The following is a 26,185-nucleotide window of genomic DNA, read 5'->3' as shown; positions in this document are numbered from 1 at the left end:
TGTCCAGGATCCTACAAAGCTTTACATCTGAAAAAATGACTGTCCTGCATGTGAGGTCAGTGTGTTTTTCCTAGAGCTGCAAATCTGGGGCTGAGGGATTCCTCAGCCTTCCCAGTGGTCATTGAAGTGTCTTTTATCCTGGCCCAGGGAATAGATTTGAGAAACACCATAATGTGTCTTTGATGAGCCTGACACTTTTCAGTATATCCTGGTTAAATCAGAGTGCTGGACTCTGCTGTCTTGTTCCAGAAGGGCACTGTGAGGTGCTGGCAGTGTTGTCACACTTATTTGCACTTTGTCCAGACAAGTTACAGTGACTGAAAGGCCCCTTATTGTCACAGTGGTCTAGAAACACTGTACCCCACTCCTGATCCTCACTTTCTGTAGGGTATATAGACCAGGTCTGTCAGGGATCTGGGTATAAAGAGAATTCCAAGAGAATTCCCTTTATTTTGGTTAAAATGTAGTGGAAAAACAGGTGAAGCCTAGTGGCAGTTTCTCCTCCTGTGAGTGGTCATATTTAGGTTGGCTGTTCTCCATGGCTGGGAGACCTCTGTACACTCACTCTGACTTTGAACTCCTGAGGACTGAAGGGAACCAGGCAGAAAATCCTTTGCCCAAGGGAGTAAAATGACTTATACCCTCACACATCATCCAGTAGTGCTGCAGCCAAGGTTTGGGCTTGTGTCTTCTCCATGGGAAGCACAATGACAGTGACAACGTGTACCCAAAGGTGGAGATGTATCCACCAGTTCTTCCCCAGAAGGACCCACCATGCAGAGGACTTTGGGTACCCTGCCTGTCCTAAAGATCTGACAAGATCAACCCTGATTTTTATTTTATTTCTTTATGGCCAGTAGGAGATGGGAGTATGGGAGTCAGTTCTCCACCTCTCATAGCTGTAACTTTTCTGTGTTTTAGGGACACCTCAGGGCAAGGAAGATTTTGCACTATTTTCAGATCCTACTCCAGGGGAGCCCAGGTAAGTGCTGCTCTCAGGGCTTTGATGGACACATGTGCTTGAACTTTGGGATGTGTAAGTCTTTCCTGCCATAGTAAAGAGATGTGGAGAGGAATGCACTGATCACCAAAAGGATCTCTGGAGATGACAAGAGACAATCAGTGTTGTCATGTTGCCTGGGATTCTCTTCTTATGAAGTGGTGGGAGAGAAGGGAGTGAATGGCAGACTTTGCTAAACTCCTACAGAAAAGGTCTGTGCAGACAATATTCACTCTTAATTTCCAGAGGAGGGCTGAGAGGTCGTCAGGGAGGATGAGGCAATTCTCGCTCCTGATCTGCCTCAGCTTTAATGTGGGAGCTCCTACTTTCTGAGGTTTTAAAAATTTGTTTAAATATGGCACTGGCTTTCCCAGTGGAGTTCTTCCAGTCTGTGTTGCTTTCCAGTCAGTTCCAAAAATAGGGGTGGCTCCTACTTGTGTGTTTGAGGCAGACTTGAAACTAGAGCAGCTCAATTGGAACGTAAAGTATGTGTGTTCCTCAAAACATGAGGCAGAATGTTACATTTTGAGTTTCTCCTTTGGGCCCTGCTCCAGAATAACATCAAGATCCTCAACAGCACAAAAATCTCGTGGTCCTCTGGAAAATTGCATTTAATAAATTGCTGTTTAATAGTGCTTTCTGACAGTTCTGCTGTTGTCCTTTTAGTAGCATGGCAGGGTCCCTCCAGGATAAAGTTTACCTAAGTTAAATGAGTTCCTTTATTTTCCTTATTGTTTTCAAGTTGGAAAGCTTTGGAGAAAATTCCTCTTTTGTTAGACAGAAGCTGTCTATCAGCCTCCTAAGCAGGCCAGTATCCTGGGAGATTCCCAGCCTTTGGGAAGCATTGTACTTCTACTCAAGCTCTTACCACTTTTGGCTTTTTGCTCCTTGTATCTGTAGACATTTGCTTTGCTAACTGGCAGAATCTGTGTTGTTCTCTTTCTCTGACTTCCTGCAAATTCCCTTGTGCTGCAGACATAGGAGCACCTCACCTGGAGTGTGCTGTTGAGATCTCCCCATGTCCTGTTCATTCATGTTAGTGCACATCTCTGGTGGTCTGGACGCTTTGAGGCAGCTCCTTTGAAGCAGAGGCCAATTTCCTGGTGCTCCTGGTGGAGTTCTGCAGTGGGAGAGTGCAGGATCTCCTGTTCACATGTTCAGTCCTGTGTCTGAGTTTCTTTCAGCATCTACATTTCATTTTCTTTCAGCCTTTACTACTTTTCAGAAAAATCTATAACCCCAATCACATAATCACCATTTGCTTTGGAAGGGACCTTAAGGCTCATCTCATTCCAATCCCCTCCCATCTGCAGGGACACCCTCCACTAGACCAGTGTGCTCCAAGCCCCATCCAGCCTGGCCTTGAGCACTTCCAGGGATCAGGAATCCACAGCCTTCTCATGGAACCTGTGGGCTTGAGGCCATGTTGCTTCACTCACCAGTCAGAGGTGAACAGAACTGGTCAGTGTGGTTTTCTGGTGACCACAGAACTCAGCTTTGGTCAGGCTCTTTCTAAGACCTTGCTGTGTCAGATCAAACAGGGAATGGAAAGCAGCAGCTGCTGTGTCCAGGAATGTCACCTGGGAGCTTTTAGCCCTGTGTGCAGCCACTGGGCAGTGGTAACTCCCCTTGGTGTGACCTGGAGCTCCTCAGAGCAAATGTCTTGGCAGAGACACTGCACCCTCAGAGCCTGAGCCCACACACCAGACCTTGCACCTGCTGCTGCCACAGGGCAAACTGGGGCACAGGGCAGAGCTGAAATGGGCAGTGATGAGAACATTCCAGTTGGATGGGAGAGGGACACACGTCTGTCTGGAACCTGCCTGGAGCTGTGAGGCACTGGCACAGCCCCTCCCTGTGATTCCTGCAGCCTGTTCTCCCTGGACACTGCACTTGGGTGCCACAAGGTGTCATGTACCTGGCTGCCCACAGGCTTGAAAGGGATTGATTTTCTCTTCCTTCCTCAAAGTGAAGCTCTTGACCTTCTTCAGCTGTATTTATCAGTATTGCTGCAGGAACTCTCACCTGAACATCAGCCAGGATTGCCTCATCATTGCCTACCCCTCTCCCAAGGAGTGAGTCTGAGACAGTGAACCTCATCAGCCAGGCAGGGGGACCTCTAGTGGGAGTGCTTTATAGAGCCATGGAATCCCCAAGGCTGGAAAAGCCCTCTGAGCTCATCGAGGCAAACCAGGAACCCAGCACTGCCGAGGCCCAGCTAAACCATGTCTCTCAGCACCACATTCTGCATGGATTTTTTTAACATCTCCAGGGATGGTGACTCCACCAGTGCACTGGACAGCCTGTGCCAATGCCTAACCACCTTTTTAGTGAAGAAATTACCCCAAAATGCAATCTAGACCTCCCCTAGCACAACTTGAGGTTGTTTCTTCTCACCCTGTCACTTGTTACTTGGGAGAAGAGACCAATCCCCACCTGACTCCCACCTGCTTTCAGGAAGGTGTAGACAGCAATTCATGGCTGAATGCTGGGGAATGGAGCTCCCTTGCACAGCAAGGTGTAGCTCACACCTTTGCCTCAAGACTGCCCTCTGCTTGTGCAACAAATGCCTTTTCCAAAGTGCTGTTGTGATGCCTTAATCCTGGTCTGCCCAAAGAGTCAATGCTTAAAAGCAGCAAACCAGCCCTAAGGAGCGAGGCAGCCTAGGATGGGGAGAGGTAATTCCCAAGGGAAGTCTCTCCAGGCCCTCTGGAAGTGCCCAGGAGATGAGCACAGAGAAAATGCCTGTTGAAAATGACTGGAGTCCTTGTACACTCTTCTCCAGGTGGCTTGGAGTAATACTCAGATTGTTTTCAGCCACAAGGGTTGGCTCCCATGTGATGTTCCAGTGTTGTTCATGTATTAACAGAAATACAGATACCATGTCTCTTAAATAACTCACCACAGCTTTCAGTGGAAGAAGAAAATATCTAAATTTGTACTCTGAATGGTTAACCAAAGCAAGAGGACTGTTTGTTTTGAATAACAAATGCCTGTGTGACTGCAAGGGTGGACTTCCAACACCTCCAGTTATTTTCAGTATGCAGAAGCTGACTTCTTCTGGCATGGCCTTAGTGTAAATACAGCATAACCTATGTGGTCTTGGCAGAGAAACACAGAAATGCTTCTGAGTTCTCTGATTTAGAGTTATGGAGTGGTTTGGGTTGGAAGGGACCTTAAAGCCCATCCCATCCCACCCCTGCCATGGCAGGGACACCTCCCACTGTCCCAGGCTGCTCCCAGCCCTGCCCAGCCTGGCCTTGGGCACTGCCAGGGATCCAGGGTGGGCACCCTGTGCCAGGGCCTGCCCACCCTCCCAGGGAACAATTCCCAATATCCCATCCATCCCTGCCCTCTGGCAGTGGGAGCCATTCCCTGTGTCCTGTCCCTCCATCCCTTGTCCCCAGTCCCTCTGCAGCTCTCCTGGAGCCCCTTCAGGCCCTGGCAGGGGCTCTGAGGTGTCCCTGGAGCTTCTCCTCTCCAGGTGAGCACCCCCAGCTCTCCCAGCCTGGCTCCAGGGCAGAGGGAGCATCTCCATGGGCTCCTCTGGACTGTTACAAGATGCCCACATCCCTCTCATGCTGGAGGCCCCAGAGCTGGGTGCAGTACTCCTGGTGTGGTCTCCAGGATGCATTCAGAGCTGTTTGCTTTCCTTTCTACTGTCTTGGAATCACCAGACTTGAAGACTTCTGCTGTAGGAAGGCTGATGCAAATCCCCTTGGAGGCAAGAGAAACAGCTTATTGAAACTACAACCCAACAGCTCAGGAAGAACAAATCCAGCAGAGGAAAGAGGTGCCAGCCTGGGAAAAGCTCTGTTTGAATTCAGTGTGATATTTGTACAGGAACTGATTGGTGTAAACTGGCCTTGAGCACCTTCTTGCTGACAATTAGTGGAAGGTTCTCACTGAGTAAAGGACTAAAGTGCTCAAGAGGAGCTTGAGGAATGAGCTTCCAGAGAGGGCTTGTACAGGTTGGCTGTGAGAGCAGGAGGCTGGCTCAGCAACCCGGCAGCCCTTGCCCAGGTCTGAATAGCCAGTGCTTGAGAGAATACTTGGTGTGAAAAGTACCTCCAAGCCAGGGAAGCATGCCTGACTTTCCCACACACTCTGTATTGTTTCTCAAGTGTAGTGATAAAGAAACCTGAATTTTCTGAAGTAGACCCTGGAGAGGTTGCAACATGGACAAACAGCCTCCAGACAGCGAGCAGACCTTCTTGGGAGTTTTTTTTCCCCTCATGGCACAGCCTGGTGCAGTGCTCAGGCTGAACTTCTGGCTGCTCCCTCCCCAGGGAAAGGACTCCAGTGCCTTGATGCCTTCCCCAGTTTCACCTCCACCCCACTGGCCTGGCTCCTGAGCCATGGGACTTTCACATTCAGCAGGAGCTCCTTCCTCCTGAAATTATCTGCAGTAAAACATCCTTGCTGCCCCTGACGAGCTGGCTCTGAGCAAGAACCAGCCCCTTCTTCCAGCATGACTGCCTCAGCGTTTGCTGTGAGGATCACAGGGCTCTTGCCTTCCGCCCTGCCCTGCTTTAGCAGATCTGATCTTGTCAGGGACAGAGTTCCTGGGCTCCAGGTGGAGGTTTGTGGTGCTGATGTGCCTGGGAGTCCTCTCCTTTTCTCTTCCTTTCCTAGGTGTTGAGTTTCCACTTCATCCCTTTCTCTGTTGGGTTCTGATGGGCCAGCAGGTCCTGAGCACGTCACTTCAGGGTCTCCTTTTGGGGCAAAAGAGGAGCATTTGTGTCTGGGATAGCAGAGCAGTGGCCTCAGGCACAGCTGGGGCAGGGGGAGTGCAGCCAGTCATGGTGACTGCAGGGCCAGGGAGAGGCAGAGATGGAAACCAAGCAGTGCTGTGCCCTGCAGAGCCAGCTTGGGCAGTGGAGCTTGCTGTGCTGCACAAGGATTTCATGTTAATTGTCACAGCATGGGGTACAGTGAAAAGTATATTTAAGCACACCTTTAGTGTGCTTAAAAGTGCTGCAGAAACCTTTTTTCTCTTGGACTCCTGTTCCTTTTCTGCTTGGCTTCCAGGTCTCAGTCATTGCAGCAGGGCTGGCTGGCTGATCTCGGCTGTTGGAGCAGCTGTGACTGTTCTGGCTGCTGTGAGCAAATGCAAACTATTCCAAGAGTGATCCCAGAGGGGAGAAAGAGCTGTGGTGGTGCTTCCTGATCCAGCCAGGAAGAAGCAGTGTCAGGATCATTCCTGATGTCCTCATATGCCAGTGATTTAAACTGTTTCTGAAAGTGTGGCTTGCCAAACCCTTCCCAGACAGTGTGATAAAATGCTCCTATCTTGCAGCAAAGCTGCAGCCCTAAAGAAATGATGAATATTGTTGAGTTCAGCTTAGGCAGGTGGTTTGAGGAGCTGCTGTTTATCCTGTTCAGGGCTTCTTAGTATGCAGGAAGGTGGTGGATTTTTGGCAGCTCAGCAGACTCAGGTGTAGATTGAGCCCTCCCTTAGGGCTTTTTCGGTTACTGCAAATACCTCACCTGCCTTGGGTCATTCGGACAGGATTGCCCAGCTGCTGGAGGAGCCTGCCCTGCCTGCAGAATACTTATCAAGAGCTCAGTGATAATACCCCCCACTGCTGGGAAGAGGTTTGGCAGCAGGGTGTCCATGAGCCTGTGTCTGAGGTGCCAGCTGGAAAGCCATGATAAATGGAGATGTGAAAGAGCAGGCAGGAGACAGAGTGTTCTGGTTCCTGTCAGCACTGGACCTGCTGGTTAAGGTTTATTTCATCCTGTGGGACAGGAAGTTCACTCTGAGGGGCTCTTCAGCCTTCTTCAGCAGCAGCCTTTTTTCCATCAGTGGAGAATATCAACAAGTGACACTTTCCTGGCCACCCTGTCACCTGCCTGCCTTGGGCTGAGGTCCTTGGCAGTTGTGCAAGTGTTCCTAGCAGCTTCTTGTGTGCTGGAAGCCCCTAAAGCCATCTGGGAGGCCTTCTTGGACAAGCCTGCTTTGCATTGAGAGTGTGCAAGCTGATTTTCCCCTAACCTTTAAAAGCTTTTTGCTTATAAACCTGGTCCAAACCTGCTGCAAGCAGGCAGAGATGATATTTCCCCACCACCACCTCAGTTACATGGACAGATCTTTGTGTAAGCTCCTGCTGGAAGCAAATTTGGGTTTTGGCAGAGTAAGTGTCCACATGTGCTGCTGGATACAATAACTGCTGCTCTGTCTGTATTCCTTGTTCACTATGGGAGGCACTCATGTGGAAATTTCTGTCGCTGGCTGCTGAGGGCTGTGCCAATCCCAGTAGTGTGGAACAAAACCAGAGTGGCAATGAACCCTGAAATCCAACTGTGAAAAGACCCCAGATGGATCTGGGGATGAGTCCAGTCAGCTTCTGCCTACAGAGAAGCTGTAGGCAGACTGAGGAGGAAAAGAAGGAAGGCTTTTGGAGACTTGTGAGGGCTCCAGGTCTCTCTGGTCTGAGAAGCTGAGCGTGGAGCTTTTCACTCCATACTGTGGGAACCTGGGGTACATAATGGTACAAAAGGGCTTTGTGAAACTAAAAATTGAAAGCTGTGGAGATAATAAGGGTGTTGACAACCATCTAAGCACTTAGAGAACAAATTAGGCTGCAAATGGGAAACTGTTCATTTGTTGAGTTGAGGAAATTAAAATTCTGTGCATGTTATTCCAAAGGAGACTTTAAAAAAGCCTGACAGGTCTTACTTGGAACTGTGTGCAGAGCTGGAGCCAGCCCCCTCCCTGTGCATGGCTGAGTGCTGTTCTCTTGGGGCAGCAATGGCAGTGACAGTGCATTTGGGATGCATGCTCTGCAAACGTGGTGTCTGCAGCATGCCAGTGCTCCTTGGGAGCTGTGTCAGGTTCTCTGAAGCACCAGCAGCTGGCCAGGGGTTGAGCAGCCTTCTTGCTGCCCCTGTGAGCTGCAGCACAGCTGGGCTCCATTCCCAGCTGGGCAGGATGGGGATGCAGCAAGGCAAGGGCAACTTGGCCTTTGAGAAGCTTTCCTGGACAGTTTGCACTGTAAATGTGGGTGCTGGAGCCATGGAGGCTCTAAATGTGAATATTGGAGCCATGGTGTGGCTTGGAGGCTCAGCTGGCAGACAGAGGGTCATTTTTTACGTTTAGAAATCATGGTCTTGACCTTCTACCCTGCTGAGAAATTAGGGGTGTGGTTTTGCTCAAGTTTTATCCTTATTCCTATTCAAAGAAGATCCAGGCAGAAGCTGCCAGCAAGTTTAAAAACTCTCTCCTCCTCAGGCATATTCCTGGCAGAAATAATCGTCACAAACTAGGGCTTGGGTCTGTTTTTCTTGGCTGAAGGAACTTGTCAATCCAGAAATGAAGCAAGTAGACTTTATTTATCTTGCTGGCCATTTGTGTTGGAAGGGGCTCATCAAACCCTTTGCTTTGTTGTTTCCTGGCTGTCATTAATTCTCACACACAGCCGTGGAAGCTGGAAATCAAAACAAATAGAGGAAAAATTAAAAGAAAGCTCAGTCTTTTTTTTTAATATGCAATTAAAATGTGATGTATCCTGCTAGTAGGTATTTCCAGATTGGGTCCTTGAGAAGCAGTATCTTTGGTTTTGTGGCATTTTTTAATTACAGAAAATCATTACTTCCTTCTTACTTTTCCTCTCTAAACCTAGGAGAAACTGATCCTTCTGTCTTCCAAAACAAAACCAACCTCCATTTCTTTTGATTATGAAGTTTTTGGACTGTCCTAGAAATGAGACTACATAAAATTACAGACTCTAGGTAGGAGCTCCAGACTTTCCTTGAAGGAAACTGAGGCTACCCCACAGATACTTCTGCCATTATGTAAACTCACTTCAGGTCCTACAGAACAGCCTCAAACCCAGACTTTGAAGGGCTTGCTCTTTGTGTTGGACTGTCAAACACCAAGCCAACCCATCTGGCTTGCCTTTTGTGCCCTCTGCCCTTCTATTTTTGTGCATTTGAGCCTTTCTGTGGGGGTACAAGTGCAGATGTGGAGATGCTGGAAGGCCAGCAAGGACAGAAAAAACAAATTTCACCTGGAGAGGGACTGCCTGGGCTGGAAGCAGTGGGCAGGGAGGCTGGGGGTGCAGCTCAAGAATCAGAATTGTTCTGCAAGGAAGCATCTGAATTGTTATAAAATTATCAAATTGTTCAGGCTTTGAGAGCTGCTTATTTCAGAGGAGCTGAGGGAAAGGCAGACAAGGTCGAGGCACACCCAGAGCGTTCGGGAACGGCTGCTGCTCCATGAGGGGGGAGCAGTGCTAGTGCCAGCTCCAGATGTGACTTCATTAGGAGCATTCAGGTGCCTTTGTGGCCCAGATGCCAGTTGATCATTCCTGTGTGCTTCACATTTCATGGTGATGATGGTTTTTTTGTAAATTTGAAGTATATCATCCACAGAGCTTCTGCACAGGCTGCTCTCAGTTCACCACAGGGGCTGGCAGCAGCAGGGACTGTACAGCTGGGCTTTGGGAGGACTGGGTAGCTTGTGCTTCCCATCTGTGTAGCACACCTCACATTTCAGTAAGCAAAGGTACAGGAGGGTGCTCCAGGTCCCTGACTCGTCCAGGGCTGATGCTGGGAGTGTCTCTCTCAGCTCTTTCCTTCCCTCTGCTCAATGCATAGAGAGGACTGGGCTGAAAGCTGACACCTTCCTTTGCCAATTTAAGATCTCTGCCTATGCTGGGGCTTTGCTAAAGGGGATGGCTGTTCCTGGAGGATGCCCCTGGTTCAGGGAAGGCTGATTCTGCAGAGCCTGGTGCTCAGTGGTCTGGTTTGGTTTGCCCTTAGTCTTGCTGCTGCTGGGTTTCCTTTCATCCAGCACTGCCTTCCCAGCTGGGTTCCTCGTCTCTCAGCACAGCATCATCTCCTCCTCCCTAGCTCCCATTCCAGGCAATCTTATACTGTGATTCTGCCAAGTCAGCTTGGAGTGCCTGTTGTCACTTGGAATGTCCTTTATTGCAAAGAAGAGTGACAAGAAGTCAGAAAAATAATGGGAGGGTTGCAGAAAGGCTCTGCTCAGGACAATTCTATAAATGCTGTCTGTGCCCAACTGGTGCCAAGCAGCAGCTCCTGACTTGTGTGCCTGCAGGGCCAGGCACAGCCTACTTTCCTTGTGTCTGTCCTCAGATATACTCACATTCAAGAGAAGCTCATTTGCTGGGAGATGCTGTGGACCTGAGTGACGGCCAACAGTCTGGCCACGCTCCTGGGTCCTGCCAGCCTCCTTGGGGTGAGATGGAGACTCCTCAGAGCTGTCCCTTGTCTTTCCTGCCTTGAGTCGTGCCTGTGCTGCTGCCAGCACCACGTGCTGCTCCTCAGGAGGTGACTGGGAAGCAAGTCATGGATGAGATGTTCAGGGACAGTGGATGTCAACGTGAGGATGCTGTAGGTACCTCTGGCCTGTTCTCTGCCAGTGTGGCAGTGACAATAGAAACACCTTCATTGAAGTCAGGATGGATCCCAGTCCTGAGAGCTCAGTCTGTGGAGATACTGTGGTGCTTACCAGCCTTATTCATCTTCCTCCTTGTCAGCAAAGGGCTCACAGTGACACAGGTTCTGGTGAAGAGGGGTGTGCTTGAAAATTCCTTCCTGTCCTGCTGCCACCTCCCCACTGACTGCAGCTGTCAGTAAGGGGATAGAAAAAAGGTGTGTTTCTGCCTCAGCAAGTTTCCATCAGAGTTGTGACAGGAGCAGGATGTGTTTTGCTCCTCCAGTACAGCCACCAAGGCAGTTCCTCCTCCTGTGTAGAAACTACAACTTTGGAAATTATTTGCTGGATACCAGAGCCAAAACAGGAGTAAAACATTCCCTAATGACCTGGGACTGCATTAACACAGCCCTGATGTCTCAGTTTTTGCACTATCAGCACACAAATGGTGTGGCTGGAGCAATGTTCTGTCCCTTTGCTTCTTGGTTTCTGCCTATGGGGGTCTGTCAGGGGTGTCCTGCCCTGCTATGGAACTTCCTGATTGCTTCTGATTGTCTTCCACCAGGGAATTCTCTTGGTGTACGACATCACTAATCGCTGGTCCTTTGATGGGATAGACCGATGGATAAAGGAAATAGATGAGGTGAGTGAATGGAGGAACCCATGCAATGATCTACAGCAGAGACATGGGGAGGGATCACCCAAGGTGTTACCTGACATGGGGACAGCTCTGCTGTGGAGGGGACACGATGGCAGTGCAGTCATAAGTGGAGCAAAGCAATAAATGTCTGCCCTCCATCTCTTTGTAAATCTGGAGTAGTAGGAAATGGCTCAGGAATGGTCAAGAAAAGACAGGAAAGTTCCCTCAGAAATGGGAGGTGACAAATGAGTTGCCCCACCACAGAGAGGTGCTGCTGGGCAGTCCCTCTGCCACAGAGCAGCTTCTGTTTGTTTTCCCCTCACTGCTACTGCAGCTAAGCAGAACGCTGGCTGTAGCCCTGATTTCCTCACCCCTTTCCTTGCTGCAGCACGCCCCAGGTGTGCCCCGGATCCTGGTGGGGAACAGGCTGCACCTGGCCTTCAAGCGGCAGGTGCCCACGGAGCAGGCGCGCGCCTACGCCGAGAAGAACTGCATGACCTTCTTCGAGGTGAGCCCCCTGTGCAACTTCAACGTCATCGAGTCCTTCACGGAGCTGTCCCGCATCGTCCTCATGCGCCACGGCATGGAGAAGATCTGGAGACCCAACCGAGGTCAGTGGGCAGGAGGGAGCTTGGGGGGGCCCTGGGGCTGCCTGGGTGGGAGCTGTGGGAGCTGCACCCTCCCCACGTGGGGGAATGCCTCAGGCCAGACAAGCTGAAGCTGAGCCAGGAGCTGCCTGTGCTGGCATGGGATGGGCAGCTCCAGAGGGCAGCTCAGCGTGTCTGGGAGCTGCAGTGCTCTGGGGCATCCTCTGCCTTTCCACTTACTCTGGATGGGGCTGAGGGCAAATAAGCTCCCACATTGAAAGTACTTCAATCAAACATTTGTGTGGGATAAATCCAAGTGTAAGCACCTCACTCCTTTCCCTTGCCTGAGCCTGTCTTTGTTTTGGATGGAAGCAGTGTGCCCAAGGAGCTGAAAGGGACTAAATCTCATCCCTGCTGTCAGCATGCAGCAGTGGGCTGGGTTATTCCATATATCCATGCCACAAGGAGGGAAACCACAAGCAGATTCCATGTTATGTCTCAGCCTGTTGAGTTTGAAGCAGAATAATCTCACTTCCCACGTTATTCCTGGCTGGAGGTAGCAGTGTGTCCCACTGCAGTCTGAGCAGCAGCAGATCTGTGTTTGTGGGGTGTCCTGCTCTCACATGGACCTTTAGCCCCTGCTCATCGGGGTGAGAAAATCCTGTTTGCCTGCCCCAGTCACCAAATTTTCTGCCTGGGCTCCTGTCCCCAGCCTGGTTGCTGTGCCATGGTCTGCAGGTCGCAGGGATGGGCTGAATGCACAGACCTTCCTGCATCTTTTCCAGAGGATTTGAGACTGCAGACTGCCTGCTTGGGAATGGAAAGGGCAAAAGGAAACGGCCTCAAATTGTGCCAGAGGAGATTTAGATTAGACATTAAGGGAAATTTCCTCACAAAAAGGGTAGTCAGACCCTTAAACAGGCTGCCCAGGGCAGTGGTGGAGTCACCATCCCTGGAGGTGTTCAAAAAATGATGCAGATGTGGCACTTGGGCACACGGGTTAGTGGAGGAATGGTTGGACTCGATGGTCTTAGAAGGCCTTTCTGACCGAAATGGTTCTGTGATGCCATGAACGGGGCCTCCCTAGCAGGGAGTGGGGATCGGCCTGCTCGGGCATGGCAGCGTGGCTTTGGCAGGCAGGAGGATAACGAGTGCCCTCGTGTGGCCCCTGGCTGGGAATCCCCGGCAGGGAGAGGGACTTGCCAAGGCAGGCAGGCAGGCTCACACGGTGCAGGCTGGGCTGGGAGGATGCTGGGAAACTGGGCCGGCCAGAGAGATGTTTTGAGTGCTCTGGCTTGCTGGGGTCTATGTGCCCTGGGGTTCTGCAGATCCCAGCTGACACTGTCCTGTTTCAGGACTTGCTGACCCTGTTGCCTCTTTGCCAGGCATGCCCTGGTTGCCAGAGGATGGGTTGAGAAGCCAAGTGTCTGTCAGGAATGTGAGCCAGGCTCTGCCAGCCTGGGTGCTGAGCAGAGCAGGGCTGGCAGTGCCTAACCCTGTGTTCACACCAAAGCTGGTGTCTGGCAAAGCACCAACCTCCAACAGCAAAGCTCACCTTGATTTCCCAAGCTTTTGCCCTAAATACCCTTCTCCCTACTCCCAGCTCCTGTGCAGTCATTACTGACATATCTCCCTGAGGAGCTGGAGCTGTGCAGTGTAAGGAATGGTTGTGGGGAAGGGCAGCCCAGGAGCTCTCCTGGCCCTTGACCGTGTGGTCCTTTGTCCCCGCAGTGTTCAGCTTACAGGACCTGTGCTGCCGAGCCATCGTGTCCTGCACCCCGGTGCACCTCATTGACAAGCTGCCCTTGCCCGTCACCATCAAGAGCCACCTGAAATCCTTCTCCATGGCCAACGGCATGAACGCCGTGATGATGCACGGCCGCTCCTATTCCCTGGCCAGCAGCGGGGGCGGCAGCAGCAGCAAAGGGAACAGCTTGAAGAGATCCAAATCCATCCGGCCGCCCCAGAGCCCCCCACAGAACTGCTCGCGCAACAACTGCAAGATCTCTTAGCAGGATGGGCACCCCGAGCTTCTGTCGGATCCGCGCCCGCCCGCCCGTGTACAGCTGTTTGCACACTGAACCCTTCTCCGCTGGATCCTTGCAGATGGGCCACGGTTGCTTTTCCAATGGCACGCACGAGCGTTAGGAATGTGCTCACGTTTTGGCTTGGCATAGGAAGAAGCATGGTGCCGGCTGGATCCCGCAGCGCTGGCGGGGAGAGGATCTGCCAAGTGACCCTCCAAGAATGCTTTGGGCTTTGCCTCTTGGCCTGGGGTGGAAAATTCAGCAGCTGCCGGGTTAGGGAGGGGGGAAGGGGAAAAAAAGCTCATCCAGTCTCAATGGAGCAATGGATTTAATGGAAGATTGAGAGGCTTAAGGGAGTAGGCAAGGAGAGTCTGTGCTGCAACTTTAACTCTTGGCCTCCTGAACAGATTGCTGGTGCAATAGTGGTCATTGGATGTAGACAAAAAGAAGCAGGGACGGGGGACTAATGACAGTTTTCACCAGGATGTTAACCTGCTGTTGCCAAAAAAACAGAAAACAAGGCAAGAGTTGGCCAATTGGAAAGAGGAAGGCAGCGCTCCGTTCGCCACCTTCACTTATTTATGTAAATATTATACATATATATAAATATCACTTGTTTTTTAAGGGTTTTTTTAAGAAGCAGTCAGGGAAAATTTTATGCAGCCATGTAAATACAAGCACTGGATTGACTTTCCCAGTGTCAGCAAAGGGGACAAGTGGAGGATTTTCCAATGAAAACACATAAATGCTTTAAGAGACTTTCCCTCACCTCTGGGCTCGTGCTGGTGCTTTTAAATACTACATGTGCAGAAGGAAAGGATGATTGGCATGGAACATGCCCCAAGCTGCCCCATTCCTACCATTCACTAGAACCTGTGAGTGCTGAAGGCAGGGTGGGATGGCAGTGCTTGGAGAAGCAGAGCAGCGAGGCCAGGGTCTGGGGGGTTGGAGTGCTGTGGCAGGCAGGAGGAAGAGGCAGCTCTGGGGTCAGACTGAGGCCTTGCTCACTTTGTGCTTTCTCATCGGGGATTTGGGAGCAGGGGCTGGAAGCATTGTGCCTAAAGCAGGGGAAAAATGCTGAATTTTTTCCCTTATTGTTGCAAAGTCTCATCCATCGCTTCTAGTGCCCTCTATCCATGACAGCTCCTGGATCCTGGCTGCTTCCAGCTTTGCTTTCCCAAAGATGCTGCCTGAGCTCATGCTGCTGTGGCTCCTCCTGGATGAAAGTGGGAAAGGACAGAAGTGGCTTTTCCCACTGGAGCATGAAGGAGCAGGGACTGGGAAGGTGGAAGGTTGGGATGAGGAAATGGCCATCTCCAGGTCCCTCAGTGGTAAAATCACCTGGCTCTTGGAGCAGTCCCAGGAGACTGGGAGAGCAAGCTGCTTTGCTCCATGGCATGGCTCCTGGATCTTGGAGGGGCAAGAGCTTGGGATGGATCTTCTGTCGAGCAAGTGCACCTGCCTCTCTGGCTTTGTTCCACAGCTGACCTGTGCTGGAAAATCACCTGCAAACTGAGAAATAGCACCCAGCCCTTATCCCGAAAGCTAAGGGAGCCTGGCAGTGGGGCTGGGCTTTGGTGGCAGGTTCTCATAGGTGGTCAGGGTGTGTAGACTGTGAGTAGGGTGGTAGTAAGTGAAGTATACAGTGCTGCCATCTCCTCCTGGGATCAGCTTGCTGTGCTCCCCCTTTCCAGGCAGCCTGGGGCACTGTGTGGGCAGGATGAAGCCGCTGCAGCTCCGGCGCGGCCGACGGACCCGCTGTGTCCAGGCAGCAGGGACAGGAGGGGCAGCAGGGACAGGAGGGACAGGAGGGACACGTCCCCCTGTGGGGACACCGCTTCCCTCCCTCCCAAGCCGACTTGGGGGGTGCCAGAGGCTTCCCCCTCCCCTCCCTGCAGAGCCCAGCATGGGCAGGTCTCTTGGCTCGGCTCTCTCGTGCTTTATCACCCAGCTCAAGTGAGCGAGGACAGAATTAAACCCCAGGCAGGTGGAGGGGGAGAGGAATCCTTTGAAGGGATGCTTTGGCTCGAGAGCAAAGCCGCAGCCGGGCTGTCCCGGTGGCACGAAGGCCGGGGGATTTGGAGAACCTGTCTGGATGGCTGGCACCTGTTTCCCATCACTTAACAGCAGCAGAAGACAATCGCTGGCTCAGCAGCACAGGGATATACGGCCAACAGGTGACCGGCACCGCCAAGGGCGGCTCCTCCAGGATCGCCCCCGGCCCGGCCGGTGTGCGGGACACAGAGGGAGAAAGGGATCCTTCCTGGAATCACCAAGCTGCTGCATGGCTCAAAACTCGCTGTACCTCTGCTTTGGTTTGGCTGTGCCACGTGTGCCACCTCCCCACGCTGTTTCCCTGTGGTTGGTTTAGGTTTTGTCACCCTGTGAAGTCTCGCAGATCCTGTCTGGAGTGGGGATGGAAGATTTCCCTGGAGTGATTGCCCAGCAACAAACTTTTTTTATTTTTTAATTTAAAAGGAAAAGATTCTTGCATCTGATGTCAACACTAGTCTGTAGCTGCTCTCCAACACTTGTACCATTCCTGAGTTGGGTTTTTTTGGACTATCCGTTTATTTTTTTATTCCTTTGTACAGTCAGTGTTGTTTAACTGATTCTACATGGTTTTGTTTTGTATAAATTAAAGTCTTTTTGTTTGTTTTGAACTACCAGTTGAAAAGAGGAGAAGTATCCATTTTTGTGTGGGCTGGAAAGAGGCTGAAGGGAAAAAGGTGGTGGTTTTGCCCATGCATGGGGATTTGGGACTGTTTGTGTTACAGGTGTATATTCCCATTTCCAGGTCGTCCACAAAATAACTTGAATTACATTTTCTGGGAAGCCATGATTCCTGTTCTGTAGATGCAGAAATCTGCAGAAATCTATTATTGATTCTCACAGAACCACTGATTTGGGGTAGTGGAGCCCTAAGGAAACACAAACTCATCTCCAACAGGGCTGGTCCCGTAGGTGGCTGCAGGAAGCCACGGTCTCCAGCAGTTTGCCAGGAGTTGTGCCCAGTCCCTGCTCCACGGGGCAGGACAAGTACAGTCAAACCCTAAATCCCTTCTTTGGGTCTGGGTGATCCTGAGGGAGCAGCGAGCGCTGTGGCAGCCCAGACTGGAGCAAGCTGGAAGCCATCCTGGGACAAATGGGACTGAAAGGGAGGGGATGCTGCAGGGAGCTCGGAGCACCGGTGTCACACCAAAGTGGCCTTTGGAGGCACCAGGAGCCCCAGAGAAAGGGGATTTGATCCTGGGGTGGAGGGAGACTTCTTGTCTGATCCCCTTCTCCCAGCCCACCTCCCCTTGACCTCCCTTTTCCCCTGCCTTCTCACTTCCCTAGGATCAGATTTTCCACTTCGTACCAGACTGGCCACGCTTGTTTTAACAGCTTAAGTAGTAATTGCTGGGGCTGGGAGGGGGCAGGGGGAAATGAGATCGTGTCTGCAGCCTGGAAAACCCTGGAGCTAAGGTGAAAGCCTGGTCAGGGAAGAGTCACACAGCCCTTTTTTTTCTTCTTTTTCTTCAGGGGGTTCTGGAAGTGTCTGTTCCCTCTCCCAGGGCCGAAACAAAGGCTGTGTGTGGTTTCAGGTGGGGTCGGGACAGCCGGAGCCCATTAGGGCGGAGCAGCGGGGGCTGCGGGGCCGCAGCTGTGCCTGGGAAGAGCCGGGCAGGAAAACACTGCACAGCCTGAGCCGGCTGGGAAGGCTGCGAGAGCTTCAAGGCTCTGCTCCTCGGAGAAAGGAGGGAGCAGGTTGCTCTGGGATGATTCAGGGCTTTGGCCGCTCAGTGTGTTTCTCTGCACTCACCTTTCTGATGAGAGGTTTCTTGGGTTGGTCCCACTGTCCCACATAGGCTGGGAAGAGGTGGTGACCTTCATACAACTGCAAGGTGCTTGAAAATGAGGGTGCAGCTGCCCATGGGTGCATTGGAGGGACAGGAGCCTGCTGGGTGCAGCAGGTTGTGGGAGCAGGGATAGGGAGCATGGCACCCTTCCCTCCAGGACACGGTGCTGGGCCAATTCCTTGTCTTGGAGGGAGAAGATGAACCATAAAATCTAAAGACCCTCTGTGTCTGGGATCTTTGAAAGTGACCCAAAAAAATCCCTGTTCTAGGGTGCAGTTGGTGCCTGGACACATGGAGGTGAACAGCTGGGAGCTGTTGAGATGGTGGAATTTCTGTGGGCTTGGTCAGGGTGGGAAGAGTTGCTTTGTCATTCACCTTCAGCTGAAGAAGCACTAGAAGAGGCTGGGTCGGGGTCCCAAGGTGTGGGTGAGGATTTCCAGTTGTTGGGAGCTGCTTTTCCAGCCATGCAGCTGCTGCCATTCCTCCATCCAGCCTTGCACCACTGAGGTGAAGGTTCCTGGCTTGTCCTTGCAGCTTCTGATGTTGAGCACAGGCATGAGGCACCTTGGTCTCCGGTGTGACACATGCCAGCCTCTGGCACTGCTCCTCTGCCTCTGGAAAGGGGCAGTGGGGCAAGAACCAACCCAGAGCCTGGCACTGGCATCATGATGTGACCACACAGAGCTCAGACATGGCTATGGGCAGAAGTTGGGCTCTAGGTCTAGTTCCCCTTTCCCTCCTGCCCCAGTTCCTCTGGAAGGACCCTGGGACACCCCAAAGTGGCCCTGTGCCTCTGGGCTGCACCCTGGGACCAAGGTGCTGTACATCTGCCATGTTGCTTCCCAGCTGGAATTTGTGGGTTTGTGGATCAGGGAGTGCCTGGGGCCAGCTGGGTCAGTGTGGGGCTTTCAGGCTGCCAGGGCATGCAGGGTACAGGCCCTGGCAGCTCCTGGCTGGGCTGGCCTGATGCAATTCCCTGTTTGCAGAACATCAGCCTCCCCACGAGTGTCCCAGGGCAGCAGAATCTTCCCTCATCATCTGCAGCTGGATGGACCCTTGGGAGCCTGCTTGGCTGTGGAACGGGATTCAGGGCACAGCCATGGACACACTCCAGCCCTCCATGCATGGCCATGGCCAGCTGGTGACAGACCTGGCTGTGCTTTGGGGTTTGGGTCCCAGGGAGCCCCAGAATCACCATGGGCAGCCCGAGGCAGCAGCAGTGCTGTGTGCTGGTGGCACAGGTGGCAGGGGTGGTCACAGCACTGTCACTGCTGCTGGCTGGAGGTCACCGTGCCAGAGCATTGTGGTGCACCCTGCTCACACCAGCGTGGGGGTGCTGAGGGTCCCCCGAATCACCGGGTCTGGGGCAAAAGGGCTTCTCCAAGGAGCCACAGACTGGGGGAGCACCAAACCATTCCATGTGAAAGCAGCTCTGGAGTGGGGCTGGGTTGGGTCACCCTCACCACAGAAAAACCCCAACAAAAAAAGGAAAGGGCTCCCACCGGTTTTGTCCTCTCCACCACGTGCTCCCCAAGAGGGGAGAATGGAGGTGCTGAGCTCCTCCCCGGGGCAAAACGCCCTCGGGTTTGCTGTTTCACAGGGGCTGCAAAGCCCCCTCAGGGCTGAGGCTCTCACCAGAGCCGGAAGAGTTAATGCTCCCAAAATGCCATTAAATGTTCCTGCTGCAGGTCAGTCTCCATCGGGGATTAGGGGGATCTGGCCTGGGAGCCGGGGCCGGCTCCTGCCAGCTCTGGGCTGGTGCGGGACGTGCTGGTTGAGCCCCAGCACAACGTGCCGGGGTCTGGTGTGGCTCAGGAAACATCCTGGCTGTAAATCACCGGGGAGGGAGGGCTGGGAGCCCCTCCGGGGGGGCCTGGGTGGGCACCCACCCCGCCAGGCCAGACACGGTCCTGTGCCCGCAGCACGGCACGGGTGGGATGCAGGCTGGAAAGCCGGGATGGATCCGTGCCGCTGTCCCGCTCCCGGCACCTTCGGCTGCGGGGCCGGTGGGTGCCCGAGATGCGGTGCGGGGCGAGGGACGCCCGGGCCCGCCGGGTCCCGCCGCCCGCTCCGTGGGCTCCGCGTCCCTCCCGCCGGCCGCCCCGTCCGAGGGGACCGCAGGCTCCGGCTGTTTTCTCATCCTGCAGGAATTCGGCTCCGTGGGCCGGGCGGGTTTCTGTGTGCGCCCCCCCGCCCCCCCTTTCACTCTCCCTCTTTGGAGACTTTCTGCATTCTGCCTTTGATCTCCCCCCGTGTTTGCCCAGGGATCGCCGGGCTCGCCGGGGTTAGAGGCTGAGGTCAGCGCCTTTCCCATTCCAAACACCCAGAAACATCAGTGGGAAGGGAGGGGATTCAGATTACAACCTTCCCGTCCTCCCCTTCCACCCCACTCGCCCCGCTGGCCGTGCCGGGGATGGACTGAGCCCCGAGAGCCGACCGCGATGGATGGAGGCGGCGGGCGGCATCGCCGGTGGTCCGGCGGGCGCCGGGTGTGCTGAAGGACAGAGGTTTGGTCCTCTCCTCCTACTCTTTGTCCCCCGCCCGCCTTCTCCCTCATCCCGTCCGTCCTGAATGTGATTTACCCCGAGCCCTCGCCAGCGAGCCAGGCCGGCGGCGCGGGGCGGCCGCGATGGCTCCTCGGGGCAGAGGCGGGCGCGGGGCCCGGGGGCAGCGGGCGGGCCGGCAGCGGGGCCCGCTGCGCATCGCGCTGCTCCTGCCCGTGCTGGCGGCGGCGGCCGGGCTCAGCCTGCAGCCGGGCAGGATGCGGCACCTGGGCGTGTGCCCCAACCAGCTGAACCCCAACCTGTGGGTGGACGCCCAGAGCACCTGCGAGCGGGAGTGCCAGGCCGACCAGGTGAGCGGGGGGGCTGCGGGCGGTAACGGGGTTTGGGGGGCATCCCCAGGCACCCGAAGGAGATGCTTTGGGGTGTGGTGTGGGTGCTGTGCTGGGTGGCACAGCCGGTTCAGTTGTTTGAGAGCAACGGGCTCTGCAGCCCTGCTGCAGCTTTGCCCCCTAAGCCCCTCCTGTCTGCTGGGCTCTCCTGTTGCCCACAGGCAGAGAAACTGCTGGTTGCCCCCTCATGTCACCCCCTCAGACCGTGTCCCATGGTCAGAACACTCTCCTCGTGCACCCCCAGGATGCTTCCACCCTGTCAAAGGGCTGGCTGGGATGAAAGGAATGGGTGTGCTGGGACACGGACCCCATCAGCCCGAGAACAGAATCCTCTCCCAAATTTCCCCTGGGGGCCGGAGCCCACCCACGGACCGGGCTGTCCATTCCGGAGAGCCCTGGCTCCACCAGGCTGAGCAGGGGTAACCCCACCTGGTTAGGGCTGTCTGAACCCCGAGGGGAGACTCCTTCACAATTCATCTGCTGCGTTCTGCCTCCCCTCGGCCAGCAAAAGCTGAGAAGGGCAAGTTGCTCTCTGCTGTGAGGAGAAGGGACCATCATCACTGCGGTGCACCCGCAAACATCCTGGGGGTGCTGAGGGTGGGCTGGGGCTGGGACGGCTGTGCCGGGGAGCTCTGGCCCTTAGCCGGAGCCCAGCGATGCTGGAGGTGCACAGGGCTGCGCGGGGGACACCTGCCCACCCCAAAGTCCCACAGGGGTGGGAACAGCACCCACAGCCCCAGCAGAGCGGTGACCTCCACGTCCCCCCCAATCTCTTCTCCCTCCCCGGCCAGGACTGTGAAGACTTTGAGAAATGCTGCACCAACGTGTGTGGGCTGCGGAGCTGCGTGGCCGCTCGCTTTGCCGACGGCAGCGTCCCGGCTCTGGCGCTGGCGCCCGCAGCGTCCTGCGAGAGCTTCGTGTGCGCGCAGCAGGGCTCCGACTGCGACATCTGGGACGGGCAGCCCGTGTGCAAGTGCAAGGACCGCTGCGAGAAGGAGCCCAACTTCACTTGCGCCTCCGACGGCCTCACCTACTACAACAAGTGCTACATGGACGCCGAGGCGTGTCTGCGCGGCACCCGCCTCACCACGGTGCCCTGCAAGCACATCTTCACCTGGCCCGACACCAGCCCCGTGCCGCAGGAGACCACGGCGCGCCCCACGCCGGGCGCCGGCCCCGAGCTGCCCGTGCCCCCCGCGCTCTACACCAACCCCTTCCACCAGTCCGTGCGCGCCGGCGGCACCGTCAGCTTCCGCTGCGACGTGAGCGGCCGCCCGCAGCCCGACATCACCTGGGAGAAGCAGAGCGAGCGGGAGGAGAACTTCATCATGCGGCCGGACCAGATGTACGGCAACGTGGTGGTCACCAACATCGGCCAGCTGGTCATCTACAACGCCCGCTACGAGGACGCCGGCATCTACACCTGCACGGCCCGCAACGCCGCCGGGCTGCTCCGCGCCGACTTCCCGCTGTCGGTGCTCCGGCGGGAGCCGGGGGGGACCCCGCGGAGCGGCAGCCCCCAGCCCTTCCCCAGCGCCGAGTGCCTGAAGGAGCCGGACCGGCGGCGCTGCGAGCCCACGGAGGTGCGCTGGCATTTCGATGCCAAGCAGGGCTCCTGCCTGACCTTCCGCTACGGCGGCTGCGGGGCCAACAGGAACCACTTCGAGACGTACGAGGAGTGCCGAGCCGCCTGCCTGGGCAGCGCCCGCCCCACCTGCCTCCTGCCCATGGTGCAGGGGCCCTGCCAGAACTGGGAGCCGCGCTGGGCGTACAACCACCTGCTGAAGCAGTGCCACTCCTTCGTCTACGGCGGCTGCGAGGGCAACACCAACAACTTTGAGAGCAAGGAGACCTGCGAGGACGTGTGCCCCTTCCCCAAGAGCCTGCAGTGCAAGGCCTGCCGCCTGAAGAGCAAGATGGTGCTGAGCCTCTGCCGCAGCGACTTCGCCATCGTGGGGCGGCTCATGGAGATCGTGGAGGACCAGGACTCCGGCATAGCCCGCTTCGCCCTCGAGGACGTCCTCAAGGATGAGAAGATGGGCCTCAAGTTCTTCAACATCAAGTACCTGGAGGTGACCCTGACCGACATGGACTGGAGCTGCCCCTGCCCCAACATGACGGCGGAGGACGGGCCCCTGATCATCATGGGCGAGGTGCACGACGGAATGGCCACGCTGGACCCCAGCAGCTACGTCCGGGCGGCCAACGACAAACGGGTGAAAAAGATCTATGAGCTGATGGAGAAGAAAACCTGCGACCTCCTGAACCGCTTCCAGGACTAGGGGAGAGTCAGGATGTGCTGACAGGGGGAGCTGCAGACACAGCACGGAGGGGGGAGCCTGAGGGAGCCCCCGCACCAGTGCCTGTGTCTAGAGGTTACCACTGTCAGGCAGTTCTCCTCAGCCCCGTGCTGAGCCCCAGACCAGCTCCCACGTCCACTGTAATTTATCTGCTGCATGTTCCCCCACCGTGTGACCCCTACCCCAGCCTGTCCAGAAGCAATGGAGAACTGGGTTGGGCTGCAGAGGGGTGGGAGACCTGCTGGGAACACCCCACCCATAAAATCTTCCCACTTCACCAAAGCCTCTGGGCCCAGTGTAACACCCCTGGGTGCTGGACCTGACCCTTTCATTGGTGCTGGAGTTGGAACTGGGGACACCCCCACCCCCAGTGTCTGTGCTGAAAACATCAGGGAGCTGCTGGGGTATGGGGGGCAAAGCCACAGAGTTTATTGGGGGGACAACAGCACAATCCTGAGGAAAGGGGGAAGGGAGACACCATTGGCACAGCATCCTCCAAGAAAATGGAGCAAGGAGTCTCCCCCATGCCCAGGGGTGTTATCCCCTCCACACCTGTGCCCCCCCGCGGCAGCTGTGCTGGGTCCTGTGGCCCAGGCTGGGGCATCCCACTGCGAAGGGAGCCCCAAAGGCACCAGGGCAGATGGACCCTGCCCAGCCAAGCCAGCCCCAGCTGGGTGAGCGGGGCTCTGTCCCATCACTGCTGTCCCCAGCCGCAGTGGCAGCCACGGCGGGACAGTGACACCCTGCAGGAGGCAGCAGTGGGGACAGCAGTGCCGGCAGGGCGGGTTACAGCTTGCGGAAGATCAGGCTCTTGTTGTTGGCCGGCATGTCCACCTGGAAGCACAGAGCCGGGCTCAGAGGTGCCCAGCAGCACGGGCAGCCCCGGGCCCAGCACGTACCATCCTCTCCAGGCTCAGCCCCGGGCCCAGCACGTACCATCCTCTCCAGGCTCAGCCCGTTGGCCTGGGCCAGCTCCCGCAGCATTGCCGTGTCCCGCAGCCCCCAGGCGGGATTGCTGCGGGAGGAGCCGGGGGTCACAGCCGGGACACCCCCGGCCGGGGGCTGCCCTCAGGCCTGGCTTATCTCGAAGGACCACGCAGGGTGGGAGCTTCCGGCAGGGGGGGGACACAGAGGACAGGATGGGGCCCAGGAGCCCCCCAGCCCCCTCCTACCTCTGCCTCAGGCTGCGGTCAAAGTCCACGTTGCTCTGGGGGCTGATGTGGCCGTCCACGGCGTAGGGCTGGTGGGACACAGCTGGAGCTGCAGGCAGGAGCCCCCTGTGCCCCCCAGCCACAGGCTGCTGCCCCCACAGAAGCCAAGCGGGAAGAGACACGGCCCCCAAGGAGTCCTGTCACCCACTGTGAGTCCTGTCACCCTCTGCAGGCACCCCCTACCCTGCTTTGGATAAGGTGAGGGAGGACAGGACCTGCCTCCTCCAAAACTGCCCCTTCCAGGGCTCAGCATGTGCCTCAAAAGGCAGAGACCCCCCAAAAGCCAAGCCCCTGCATTTCCCAGCTCCCTCCCTAAGCCATGAGCGGAGCTGCCCCCCAGAATCTGCTCTGGCACCCTGCACCCCCAGGACTCTCCTGCACCAGGACAGGGGACCCACCCCATACGTGAAGAGCACACCTCCGGGCTTCAGCAGCACCCCGGCACCCCTGAACAGGCCCTGGGGGACGAGAGAGGTGGGGACAGGTCAGGGGGCTGGGGACACCCCCGGGAGCCCCCCCTGAGCAGGGACAGGGGCTGCGGAGGGCGCTCACCTCGGTGCAGCGCAGCTCTGAGATGTGCATCATGTTGATGCTGACCAGCAGGTCCAGGCTGGCGGGCTGGGTGCCCCCCCAGGTCTCCCAGCCCTGGGACACGTCCAGCAGGATGGGGGGCAGCAGGTTGGGCAGCCCCGTGGCCTCCACGTAGGCAGCGATGCTGTGGGCACCAAGCCCAGCTCAAGGCCGGCCGGGTGCCCCTGCAGCCGCTGCAGGCAGGGCCAGAGCCCTGCACGGACCCTCAGGAGTGGAGAAACACCCACAGGGATGTGGGTCCAGCACAGCCTGGGGGTCCTTGCCCAGCCCTTTGCTTCCAGCTGCCACACAGAGAACTGGAAGCACCTGGACAACCGGGGATGCAGCATGGGGATGCAGAGGCCCCAGGGCCCAACCTCGCCACGTTTGGAGCACTCTCCCCTTGTGGGGACCCCATTGGCACCACTGCACCAGCACCTCCTGATTTTGGTGTTATTTACACCCTTTTTGGCACATTCACCACCGAGGTCTCAGCTCCTGCAGCCTCCCAGCCTGGAGATTATTTTTACCCATATATTATTTTATTTGGATGCTGCTGGGTGGGCAGCACAAAACTTCTCCTGGACAGGGGCTGGTTCCAGCATCTCCCCACCAGGCTTATTTTTTTTTCTACAGTGGAAAGCTGGATTTTGGGGGTTTTCTGGGAAAAAATAAAGTCCTGAGCTGGGGAGCATGGGTTGTTTGGGAGTTGGATATTGGGGATTTATTGAAAAAAATATTGTGAGTATTGACCTGGGGAGCCTGGGCTGGGCAAGAGCTGAATATTGTGGTTTGCCTGGAAAAAATAAAGCATCAAGCCAGAGAGCCTGGACTGTCCAAGGGGGTCTTTGCTGTGAAAAAATACACATAAATCTCATCTGAGAGCAGGATATTGGGGTTTTCCTGGAAAGAATACAGTACTGAGCAGGGGAGCATGGGCTGCTGGAGAGTTGGCCATTGGGTTTTTTCTTGAAAAAATAAAAATTTGTGGAGCCTGGGTCCACTGTTGAATGGGTCTTTTCTAGAAAAAATACGTATCCAGTTTATCCAAGAGCTGGATATCGGGGTTTTCCTGGAGGGAGCAAAGCACTAAGCAGGAGAGCCAGGCCTGCAGGAGAATTAGATATTGGGGTTTTCCCCAAATCCCCAAAAGGAATAAAATAAATAAAGAAAAAAAAAACAAAACGGGGAGCAGGGAACCGAGGCCGCGGTGCATGGCCCGAGGGAGGGGCTGCAGGCGGTGCCCCCGGAGTGCTGCGGGCTCCCCCGTGCCCCCGGCCCCGCTCACCTGCGCAGCGCCCGCGGGTCGATGTCCGAGGGCTGCCAGCGCATCTGCGGCAGCGCCCGCGCGAAGTGCGCGGCGTGGAGCCCCGAGCCCGCGCCCACCTCCAGCGCCCGCAGCGCGCCCGGCGCCGCGCCCGGCCCCGCGCACTCCCGCAGCACCGCCAGGATCGGGCCCTTGTTCCGCTCCGCCGCCGCCGGGACCTGCATGGCCGGGCCGGGAGGGAAGCGCGGCCGCGGCACCGCCCCGCGCCGCGGGAGGAGCAACGCACGGCGGGGAGGGGAAAGGCACAGCGGCCTCCCCGATGTTTTGAGAATTTCTAAGCGTTCCGATGTTTACATTCTTGTAGCAAACTTTCACACACAGTTTCTGTAAATAACTTATTGTTTTGCATTCTTTTATGGAGGAGGGGAAATTTGATGGGCTG

General features: G+C 55.6%; 3 protein-coding genes across 3 annotated transcripts in view; 2 read left to right on the top strand and 1 right to left on the bottom strand.

Annotated features, from left to right (window-relative positions):
- Positions 1-16,324, top strand: part of RAB40C (RAB40C, member RAS oncogene family) — a 35,667-nt gene extending 19,343 nt beyond the window's left edge. The window contains exons 3-6 of the mRNA XM_064726137.1: positions 922-982; positions 10,972-11,049; positions 11,435-11,657; positions 13,365-16,324. Coding sequence (XP_064582207.1) covers positions 922-982; positions 10,972-11,049; positions 11,435-11,657; positions 13,365-13,645 — 643 coding nt within the window. The 3' untranslated portion in view covers positions 13,646-16,324. The remainder of the gene's footprint in view (positions 1-921; positions 983-10,971; positions 11,050-11,434; positions 11,658-13,364) is intronic.
- Positions 16,325-20,131: 3,807 nt separating this feature from the next.
- On the top strand, positions 20,132-23,109 carry WFIKKN1 (WAP, follistatin/kazal, immunoglobulin, kunitz and netrin domain containing 1). The gene is made up of 2 exons (XM_064726292.1): positions 20,132-20,356; positions 21,187-23,109. The coding sequence occupies exons 1-2, from the start codon at positions 20,132-20,134 to the stop codon at positions 22,675-22,677; spliced, it is 1,716 nt and encodes a 571-aa protein (XP_064582362.1). The 3' UTR covers positions 22,678-23,109.
- On the bottom strand, positions 23,101-26,003 carry METTL26 (methyltransferase like 26). Its single transcript, XM_064726293.1, has 6 exons — positions 25,765-26,003; positions 24,459-24,621; positions 24,305-24,364; positions 23,868-23,935; positions 23,632-23,710; positions 23,101-23,529 (listed from the first exon to the last, which is right to left on the bottom strand). Exons 1-6 carry the CDS (start codon positions 25,965-25,967, stop codon positions 23,482-23,484), a joined length of 621 nt encoding a protein of 206 aa, XP_064582363.1. The 5' UTR covers positions 25,968-26,003; the 3' UTR covers positions 23,101-23,481.
- Between the last annotated feature and the right edge of the window lie 182 nt (positions 26,004-26,185).

Source organism: Zonotrichia leucophrys, chromosome 14 (genome assembly GCF_028769735.1).
Source record: "Zonotrichia leucophrys gambelii isolate GWCS_2022_RI chromosome 14, RI_Zleu_2.0, whole genome shotgun sequence".
Lineage (NCBI taxonomy): Eukaryota > Metazoa > Chordata > Aves > Passeriformes > Passerellidae > Zonotrichia > Zonotrichia leucophrys.
This window is presented reverse-complemented; position numbering and strand designations above follow the sequence as displayed.